This window comes from Erythrolamprus reginae, chromosome 2 (genome assembly GCF_031021105.1).
Source record: "Erythrolamprus reginae isolate rEryReg1 chromosome 2, rEryReg1.hap1, whole genome shotgun sequence".
NCBI lineage: Eukaryota > Metazoa > Chordata > Lepidosauria > Squamata > Dipsadidae > Erythrolamprus > Erythrolamprus reginae.
In genome coordinates this window covers 74,051,362-74,062,296 of record NC_091951.1, presented here as the reverse complement: position 1 = coordinate 74,062,296, position 10,935 = coordinate 74,051,362, and the positions used below count along the sequence as shown (strand labels likewise).

Here is a 10,935-nt window from a genome sequence, read left to right as displayed (position 1 = left end):
GTGGAAAAACATGTTCCAACTAATTATTTACACCACTTATTTTTCCTGCCTCATATAAATGAGTTGGAATTATCTAAGAGCAAAGATAAAACATGACCAGATGTTCTCTAGGGAGTCTACCCAACGTAGAAATAAACACAGTACTTTTTAATAAAAAGATTTTGGGATATTTTTTTTCACTGAAAGGGGGAAGTCTGGATTCAGCAAACGAGTGAGCAATGTATAAATCCTTATAATAAACACCAGCCTTTAAAAGTAGTAGCAAAACCCAGTATTTTTAAAAAGTCACATTCATTTTAATGTACACTTTCTTTACATAGGTAGATTCTACTTAAAATCCAAGTAAAATTCACTGACCTTGAATGGCAGTGATGAACAAATGTGTTGGTATCACTGGGTGGCTACTTTACTCCCTGCAATAATGGTTATTGTGAAGGGAAAAGGAATGTTTATTATCTAGAAACACAATGGTTCCTGGGACAATGCCAAGCTGCATTCTTTGAGTTAGGAAAGCACCTCTCCAATTGCAAAGCAACTAGATCACATTAGTTGCAGCTGTGATCTTCTGGGTGGATCACAGCAGTTGCAGCTTATTTACCTCAATAGTTAAAGTCACATTGTAACCAAATCATTCTGGTTTTACAATTAAAAAAAACCAGGCAGACTTCCCCCCACATCTCCCATTTCCACATCATCTTCCTCAATCCCACCCCACAAAAAAGAAAAATATAACTTTCATTTTATCTCCCAGGTTATTTGGGTTTCATTCATTCATTCAAAGAAAAGTTCATCAGAAATCATAAGGTACAACAGTATCATTAAGTGTTGTACCTTATAATTCTTGACAAACTTATCTTTTATATATACACTGAAAGCATATGCACCAAGACAAATTCCTTATGTGTCCAATCACACTTGGCCAATAAAAAATTCTATTCTATTCTCTTCTGAAGCCAATTTGGAGAAGTTTAATGTTGACAAAAGAAATTTTGGTAGACACAAATGATGTCTCAATTAAGAATTCTGGAGATTCTTTCCCCCATCTACTGACATATGAAGGTTGCCAGAATGTAATGCACCACATTTTTTTTCTTCAACAATTATTTATTGAACACAATGAAACTTATACACAAGAAAGAATGATGTTTCTTCTATACTCCCTATTTTTCCACGTAATCTCCGTCCCGTTCTATGGCCTTCCTCCAGCGAGACACAAGGGCGTGTATGCCCTGTCGGTACCACTCCTTGTTCTGGTCACGTAGCCTTGGAGCTCTGCCAAACCGTCTTTTAATGGCCTCATCCTCTGTGCCCAGCGACTAACCGTACTTGTCAACTGCAGATTCTCCATAAACTGTAGATAAACGTTTGTGAATGTTCCCAACAGTTTATGTGAGAAATTCAATTACGACATGCTGCTTGTAACATACATCACTTACAGATACCATTTCAAAACACTGCTGCAGCTACGCTATCTGTCTGAAGAAACACAAAATTTACACACGCACTCCTGACAATTCAAATAATGTATATCTAAAGTTTCACATTTGTACCATTACTGTAGGCCAGACCTGGGCAAGGGGCGGCCCATGGGCCACATCCAGCCGGCCCGATGTCTGTGACCGGCTCGCCATCTGACTGGTCCACGAAGGTCGAGGTCCACTCATGTGGCCCTATGGCAAAATTAATTGCCCACTCCTGCACAAGATGAAGGATGGACTCCAACTCCCAGAAGGCCTCTGGGAAGCCGACCAGGCCTGGCTGAGAGACGGACATGTGCAAAGGGGCAGAACGCACGGGGCTTTCTGGGAGACGTAGTCTGTCTCGCTCTGGAGCACCGTCAGGCTGCCTGGCAGGGAGGCGGCTGCAGAACTACAGCCGCGGAGGGAGGGCGAAAGCAGGTCCGGAGCAGGGAACGTGGGCGGCGTTCAGACTGCTGGCTTCGAGTTTGCAGGTGCCCCGGTGCTCTTTTCCGAACTAGACAGGATGCACCCCTCTTTGGCTGTGGGGCTGGTCTTCAGAGGAGGCTGCAGCAACGTGGTTTTCCTGGAGCTGCTGATCCCGTGTGGCTTGTAAAGGGTGGCTGGGCTGGAACATCCTTCCTCCCACCTTTCCCCGGTGCATTTAACAGTAGCTTGAGAGGTCAGTTTGGAATGAAGTGTCTGTGACCAGCCCACAGAGGTTGGGGTCTGCTTATGCGGCCCCATGGCAAAATTAATTGCCCACCCCTGCTGTAGGCTGAGAAACAAAAATTTGGTGCATTACTTTCTGGGCGACCCTCGTAAATTCAGAACCAAGTGCCAGCAAGGCCTACGTGTGTATAGTTTAGGATTCTGGGAACAATAATCCCAAAGCATCCAGAAAGCTCCAGGTAGGAAAGGCTCTGAAGTATGAGCAGTACAATTTACATATCTAAGTGGGATGCAGGAATAGTATGGATATTATCTTTAGCTCCCTGAAGATGTATGCCTTTTTTTAAAAAAGAAACTGCTCTCTCAACTCTGTTCAATGCAGTTGCCTACACCAGACTGATTCTTACAATTCTTATAACTGACAAAGCTGATACATCATCCCACCTCTTACCTACTGCATCTTAGAACTTACTCGCTTAATAATTAGCCCTGGGCCACATAATGAAGCCATCCAAGTTCTAATAGTTATTTATATTTTATTTTGTACGTGTACATTTCTGTGACTCCGTAAAAAGAATAATCTGAGATGAACATTTAAAACAAAATAAAAGAGTGCCAAAAAAAGAGAGAGAAAAAGATGGAAATTAGATTAAGCCTGATACTGTGCTGGAGGCAGAGGGAAATTCAACCCCCATTTTTTCTATTATAAAAATTCCTTTGAGTGAAAACTCAGCTGACGCTGGTCTCTGGACCAGAAATAAATAAGTTCATTTCCCTGCCTTTGGAACAGCGAAGAAATCACAAAAAGGTTTATCTCTGACTCAGAACTCATGAAGGCCTGTTCTTTCCAACACAAAGCTACTACGGACACCAAACTTTATCCATCAAACCTGTTCCTCTGACTTCCTCTAGGGGTGCTTTCAGAATTTGGCTTTTAAATTTAAGCTGGCTCTTATTTTCAGATTTTCACTAGCAAGAATAGTTGGCTAGAAAAATAGCATAGTGAATGGGAAATTGCTGATTGCCCTTCCATTGCTGACTGTTGCTTTCTTCTAAAGATATTCTGTCCAAAACACATTTTTAAATTTTTATTCATATATACAATCAGGTCTTGAAGTTTTAAATATATAAGCCCCCCTCCCCTCCAATTATGTTCCCCTGTCTAAGTGTAAGAAAATACACACACATATACAAAGAGACACACATCCCATTCCCCAAGTTGAATATTAGTGGACAGACTAAAAAATTTAATGCAAAGTAATTTTTGCTGAGCAGGTTGCCATAATACATGAGGTGTCATGAAGCAGATTTTGAACTATTGGCGCTGTAATGCTTTGTTTCTCTCTCTCTTTTTTTAATGTTTAGAGATTCAATGAAAACAGTCCTGGACATAATTTTCTCTCTATGTGGGGACATATAGCAGACAGAAAGCAAAATGCCTTTGTTGAAAGGTGGTGGAGACAACATCTCATCAAGGACACAAGCTCAACCCCACTGAGAACAGGGGTTAGCTTTCTGGTAGCATGAACAGACTGTTCAAACCAAGCCACTGTAGTAAGATTCCTTGACTGGTTGAAAAACTGATCAGAGTGCTTCACAATCCTTTCCTTGCTGGCACTTCAAAAGCTGGGATACATGATTATGCTACGTCACTCGTAGCTCTTTTCGACTTTCAGCTATGCAGCGTTGAGATCCAAAGGGAGGAGAGACAGACAACCTATTCCAGTTTAGGATCCTGGATGCTCTCCTTTCATTACCCTGTGGTTGAGGATTGTGAGAGATTTGCAGGCAGGTTGGCACTACGGCTGAAACCACTTTAGTTCCCTAGTTTTGGCTCCAAGCCCCTGAGCAACCAAAGCAAGTAGAAGCAAACCGCCAGGAAGCCAGTGCCCAGGAGATCTCCCATGGCAGTGAGGTAGGGGATGGAATAATTGTCAGGATCCATACCCTTTCTCCACATTAGTCGCACAATGATGTCAGCCATGTAGAGCAGAATTCCCACCTGCAAGTGAGAAACAAAACAAGCGCAGCAGTCATCAACGTGCAATGAGATCGCAACACTGCCATCAATTGTATCAGCTGTGACAACTGGTAAGTGCATATATTCTACAGTGGAAACAAAATCTCCTTATTTTTTCTCCCCATTTACAAGGAATAAAGTATGTATCTATGTAACTTGGTCAGTTGGGATACTGTAATGCAGGAGTCCCCAACTCCCGGGCAACAGCTCATTACTGGGCCTCGAGCCCTTCAGAGCTGGGCTGCGGAAGTGGCAGGCAAGTGTGTGTGCCTACTGCTTCCATAAATGAAACTCCATGTGCTTGCCCACCATTTGCATGAACCATTGCCTCTCCCACCCGCACCTCTCCACCCAGGCCAGTCTGCAAAACTTGAGAGGCTCTGCTGTAATAGCACAGTGGTACCTCTACCTACAAACGCCTCTACTTACAAACATTTCTAGATAAGAACCAGGTGTTCAAGATTTTTTTGCCTCTTCTCAAGAACCATTTTTTGCTTAAAAACCCAAGCCCAGAAAACTTTCCCAGGAAATTTAAGAGTGGCACAAAGGCCCGGTGAGTTTCCTGCCATTCCCCCTTTAATTCCGGCCATCTCAGACTTTTCTGGGCTGCCAGAGGAGCCTTTCGGTGGCGCTTAAGGAGGCTTTGGCAGCCCAGAGCAAACAAAGTGTTTTCCTTTCTCTGGGCACTTGGAGAGGGAATAAACCTCTGCCAGCGCCTGGAGAAAAGAAATGCTCCCTTTGCTGTGGACAGCCCAGAGTGAACAGAGCGTTTTCCTTTCTCTGGGTGGTTAGAGAGGGAATAAACCACTTCGCTGTGGTGACTCCCTCGCGCTGCCTCCCAAACACCCGGTGCGAGGTTGCGTCCTAGAGCTTCTGGGCGCTAAAAGGCAAAAGGGGGCGCTTTGCCCTGGCTGGATCAACTTGGCTTCAGCCAAACCGAAGAGTCACCACAGTGAAGGAAAGGCGCCATCTACAAAGCAAGCGAGCAAGAGAAGAGGGGAACACTTCAGCATGGGAAGGAAGAGGAAGCAGGTAGCAGCAGCAGCCGCCACCGTTCGGTCAAAGGAGCAGAAGGTTCCCCCCTCTCCCCCCCTCTCCCCGCCTGGGTTTGTCTCACTGGTGCAGTGTATGGGAGGCAGCCTCGCGCCGGGTGTATGGGAGGCACGTGTTCCTCCTCACCACCTCAGAGTCCCTCTGTTTTTTTAAAGCCTTAAAGTTTTGGATTTTTTTTTAAATTCCTCTCACCTCACCTTCTTCCTTCAGCAGGGACTGTCCTCCTCCTCTTCTTTCTCCTCCTCCTCCCACCCAAATTCCAAGCTTTTATTTCTTTCCTAATGGGTTGCACACATTATTTGCTTTTACATTGATTCCTATGGGAAAAATTGCTTCTACTTACAAACTTTTCTACTTAAGAACCTGGTCACGGAACGAATTAAGTTCTTAAGTAGATGTATGTGGAAAGCTGTTGGGAAACAGGGCCAAGAGATGCTGTTTAGGCAATGGTCAAATAAGAGACTGCATAGTCTGCAGCTGGATAGTGGGTACAAGAGGCTCACAACTGATGCTCTCTAGTTTCTTGATCTCCAAAAGAAATAGAGACCAATAAAGAAATTCATCTTTAGGCTTGCAAAATCATGCTAATGTAGTTTCACAGTAAAACAGAAGTAACTTATCTGGTTTATGTTTCCCGTCTAATCTATTTGGTCAAGCTGGGGTTGAAATATAGACAAAGTCTTCCCCATGGAAAAGAGAGACTGGGGTGATATTAATCGATAAAAATAAGTTATCCAAAGCCAGATCCCAAATTCCAAAGGGCAGTTTCTGGTTACCTGCAGAAGAGCAGCTATCAAATAAAATGCCACAAAAGTGAAAGTGATTGCTGTGTGGCCCCCCTCAAAGAAATGTATAGCATAGAGGAACACCAGGTGTCCTGGGATCACTAGCAACATCAGGACTCGAGCTGATTTAGAATTGATACCTGCGGGAAAGAATAAAAATTGTAATTATGATCATGCAATAAAGAAGAACTGGGTTCTTTGAAAAACATAGCATTTATTTATTTATTCATTCATTCATTCTTTAATTCATTCATTCATTCAATCATTCATTCATCCATCCATCCATTCATTCAGACTTCTAGACTGCCTAATCCTGAAGGACTCAGGGCGGCTTACAAAAGTATAAATTACAAAAACAATAAAAAGAAGTCAAATATAGAATCTAAACTATAAAACCTAATTAAAAGCCATAATAAACTAACCCGTCAATATGCGTACATGACATTCATACAATTTGGCCATGATAGTTGTTGATTCATGGCCCCCAGGCCTGCCGGCAAAGCAAGCAATCTTTTTCATTGGCTTCTGACTCTGGGAAACAAGTGTAGTTTTCTATATCACTGAATGAAAACCCAAGCATTTCATGTGTTTAATGGGTACAGATTCCCAGTACAGTACTAGGATAATTCTAGAGTCCAGGTATATAAATAGCAAGGGGCCAATGACCTCCTTACCTGAACCGAAGAAGGAGTTGCATGGATTAGGCCAATGCTGCCTCATTTTCTGTGGCAGGACTCCAGGCATGCTCCAGAAATGGAGAAATGTGGAAATGCGACTGGCCTGGATAGCCACCAAATTGCCACCAACACCTGCAGAGGATAGAACACAAGGGTTAACTCTCTGTAACAGAAACCCAAAAGCCTTGCCCAAAGCCATGAAAACATGGGGTACATGTGAAAGGTTCTACTATAAGAGCAGGCGACAATTAGATCTTTATAGCCCACAACCCGTTGTGGCCCACCAGTGGCCAAGGCAGTTGGTAGCTGATTCAGACAGATATGCATGGGTTTAACTGTTGTATTTAAATTGTTTTAAACTGTTTTTAGAAGTTTTAGTATTATTTTTATGTTTTATATTTTTGGTCGTGAGCAGCCTAGAGTCCCTAGGGCAGGGGTAGGCATAGTTGGCTCTTCTGTGACTTGGGGACTTCAACTCCCAGAATTCCTGAGTCTATCATTCTAACTTGAAGAGCTAACTTTGCCCTGCCCTAGGGAGTTGGGTAACATAAAAATTGAATTGAACGAACGAACAAACAAACAAACAAATATTTGTAATAAGATGTGTGCATATCCACTCCTAGAATTCCACAGGCAGCATGCATGGCTTAGAGACAAAGCAATGCAATTATTCTGCCCAGTAATATTTTATCATCTGAGTTTTGAATTTAGAATGATTTGAATAAAATGGAGATGTTTTCCTGTAGAATTTCAACCCTCCCCTTTTAAGCCGATACATTAAATTACTCAACTGAGAAGAAGTTTAATTAGGACTGAGTGGAAAAGGCTAAAGAGTATAATGTCCTTTTGTGAGAGAATCAGGGTTTATTTATCTTTCCTATCAAATCTTGGAACCTTGGTCTTAAAACAATAAAGCAGAAATTATACTTCATAACATTTACATTTCTTTTTAAAGAAATCATCTTACCATTGATCACTGGAACGAAAACAGCAATGCCTTCAAAGTTTGGTTTTGCTACAGTTTTGTCCAAAATTACTCCACCAAAGCTGTTTCAAAACATACACATCCATCCATTAGTCTAATTTACCAATAGTTTGAATGGAAACTACTATCATCTATTCAAGCATATATGTAACTATATATCATTAGCCTAAACTAACAACATATGCTCAAATAAAAAATTCAAACCTTACTGAAGTCAGAAAGTTAAGAAATTTTTTACTAATAGAACAAGAATTTTAATCTTGCCTTCCAAAGAGAAAGCACTAAAAGAAAAAGGATCCCCATATGAAAAGATTTGATATCAGTATATCTTTTGGATGAGATCTAGTTTCAATTGACAAAAGCAATCAGTTACGTGCTAGTGTAAAACCAGTGTAGGACTTGATCACATGACCATTTCCCACTCTCAGGTTTCTCAGCAATTGTCAGTGGGAAACACTATCCCTCTAATTATTATTATTTATTACTATTAGGCCCAAACGAAAACTTCTTTATTAAAGATAATGGATTATAATCTACCATGCTGGCCCAATATGGATTAATAGACAGGTTTTTATTTTATATTTTATTTTAGGTGTGAATTACCAGTCCAAAGTTACCCAACTAACTATTTATGTTTTATTTATTTGAGGGAAACATTTGCCACTCAAAATTTCAACATTAGGTCAGTAAGGGGCGAGTACAAGTGCACTAGAGTGCCTTCCGTCCCCTGTCTTATTGCTCTCCTATATCTCCTATACCTTTCTTCTATTCCTATATCTCTTCTTCTATTCTTTCATTGATATGTTCTATTACTATACCTTCTTTTCTATTCTTTCTTAGATATATTTTACTATGAGTATCTCCTCTATAACCTTCATCATGTATTTTACTATGTGTATATAGATATATACCCACTAAAACCCTCATTGTGTATTGGACAAAATAAATAAATAAATAATTATCTAGAAGCTAAACCCATGTTATGAAGTTGATGCTTTTAAATAATATGTTAGACCAACGTGCCAAACTCAATTTCATTGAAGGCCGCAACAAAATTGTGTTTGACCTTGGGGTCCAGGTGGGCACGCTCGGGGTGGGTGTGGCCAATTCAATATCACTGGTGTCGGGAGTGCCTGTGGAAGCCCGAGCACTCTGCCAGTGAAAATGAAGCTGCATGCGACCCTTCCAAGCTCTCTTTTTGCTGGGAGAGGCACCGCGGGCCACTTCTTCGCTGTTTCCAGGGCAGCCCCGCGGGCCAGACCTAAGCACCCCACAGGCCACAGGCCTTGAGTTTGATACCGCTTAGACAAACTGAAGGAAATTAAAAGCTTGAACTTTTTGCTGCACGAATCCCAGCGACCAGTTAGGTCCCACAGAGTGGGCCTTCTCCGGGTCCCGTCAACTAAACACTGTCGCTTGGCGGGACCCAGGGGAAGAGCCTTCTCTGTGGCGGCCCCGGCCCTTTGGAACCAACTCCCCCCAGAGATTAGAATTGCCCCACCCTCCTTGCCTTTCGTAAGCTTCTTAAAATCCACTTCTGCCATCAGGCATGGGGGAACTGAGATATTCTTTCCCCCTAGGCCTTACAATTTACGCATGGTATGTTTGTATGTATGTTTGGTTTTATAATGTTTTTTTAGTTGTTTAGTATTGGATTGTTACATGCTGTTTTTTATCACTGTTGTTAGCCACCCTGAGTCTGCGGAGAGGGGCGGCATACAAATAAATCAAATCAAATCGAATCGAATAAACAAACAAACAAACAAACAAATAAATTTTTACTCCTCCGATTTCAAGAAAGAACTACAATTTTCTAAACCTCCTTTCATTTATTTCAAACAGCATAAAACGCTCCACCCATTTTTACTTCTTAAAGATTCAAATCCAGATGCTTATTAATAAAGATTACACTAACATATTCCAGATACGCAGAAAGAGGCAATCCCCCCAAAAAATCCAGAATTTAACAAAACTGATTATTATTATTATACTGATTTTTTTCATGGTAAGCACATAAGCAATGAAGCAAAGCTCTATCTCCAGTGATGATTACCTGCTGATGATCATTGCCATTATAATTGGCTGCCATCCAGTCTTCAAGACTTCAGCAATGGGGGGACTCTGCCGAGCAATAGCAATCCATAAAGGAATCAAAACAATGAAAATAGAACAGACCATCGGGGACACGTATGTTACATCTACCAAAAAAAAAAAGGGAAGATCCCAGATTTACATCTGAATTTTCAATTTCTGAGGAATTAAATCATTTTTGGCAAAATGATTAAATGGTTTTCAACTAAAAACACAGTTGCAGTGATAGACACCCAAGCCCCAGTGCTCTCAAAACTGTATTTCATGGCTATCCTTTTTCAATGACATGAACAAGCTAAGAGAACTACCGTGTTTCCCCAATGTCGTCTGGCGGGACCCAGGAGAAGAGCCTTCTCTGTGGCGGCCCTGGTCCTCTGGAACAACTCCCCCCAGAGATTAGAACCACCCCCATCCTCCTTGCCTTTTGTAAGCTACTCAAAACCCATCTATGTCGCTAGGCATGGGGTAACTCAGTTACCCCTAGGCTATGGTAGATTTGTATATGTTATGACTGAGTTGTATGGTTTTAATAATAATGGGTTAATAATGGGTTAATAATGGGTTTTTTATGTGCTTTTTTAACATATTGGATTTGTGATATTGTATTCTGTTGTGAGCCGCTCCAAATCCTCGGCGAGGGGCAGCATACAAATCTAATAAATTAAATTAAATTAACATAAATGCCAGCTGTTCTGCTGGACCTTATTATTTACAGCCTATCCATGTTTTCTTCCATTTCATTTCCTGATTATATTATGAACTAAGCTTTTTAAATTACCTTGTTTCTGTCTCTTTGTGCTTCTTTCCCTGGGTTATATTTTACTGTGAATTAATGGTTCAGTAGAGATCAATGGTTGCATTTAGCAACAGTTTATCTGTTTATTTAAACCATGATTAAAAGGATTCATCGGATTACTCTTTACTCCCCCCCCCCATTTTCTTTTGGATGTGTATGCAGTATTAAAGTTTCAAATATTTTTTTTGGTTCATACCACCTATCCCAAGTACTATAGAATTCTGTATTGTCTCTATCCTGAAGCTCCTGTGTTAATTTGCTCATCTCTGCCATCTCGTGTACATTAATTATCAGGTTTAGTGTCAAAGTGAGGGTTTCCTGCTTCCAATTTTGAGCGTATATCAGTCTAGCTGCCGTTGTTAGGTATAGTATCAGATATCTGTCTTCTTTGGTGGTTTT

At 41.3% G+C, this 10,935-nt stretch overlaps 1 protein-coding gene across 1 annotated transcript in view; it reads right to left on the bottom strand.

The window, feature by feature from the left end:
- Positions 1-2,645: 2,645 nt before the first annotated feature.
- Positions 2,646-10,935, bottom strand: part of SLC41A3 (solute carrier family 41 member 3) — a 29,522-nt gene continuing 21,232 nt past the window's right edge. Inside the window, exons 7-11 of the mRNA XM_070738358.1 lie at positions 9,703-9,847; positions 7,632-7,711; positions 6,662-6,796; positions 5,979-6,127; positions 2,646-4,131 (exon numbers count right to left, since the gene is read on the bottom strand). Of these exons, the coding sequence (XP_070594459.1) occupies positions 3,946-4,131; positions 5,979-6,127; positions 6,662-6,796; positions 7,632-7,711; positions 9,703-9,847 (695 nt within the window). The 3' untranslated portion in view covers positions 2,646-3,945. The remainder of the gene's footprint in view (positions 4,132-5,978; positions 6,128-6,661; positions 6,797-7,631; positions 7,712-9,702; positions 9,848-10,935) is intronic.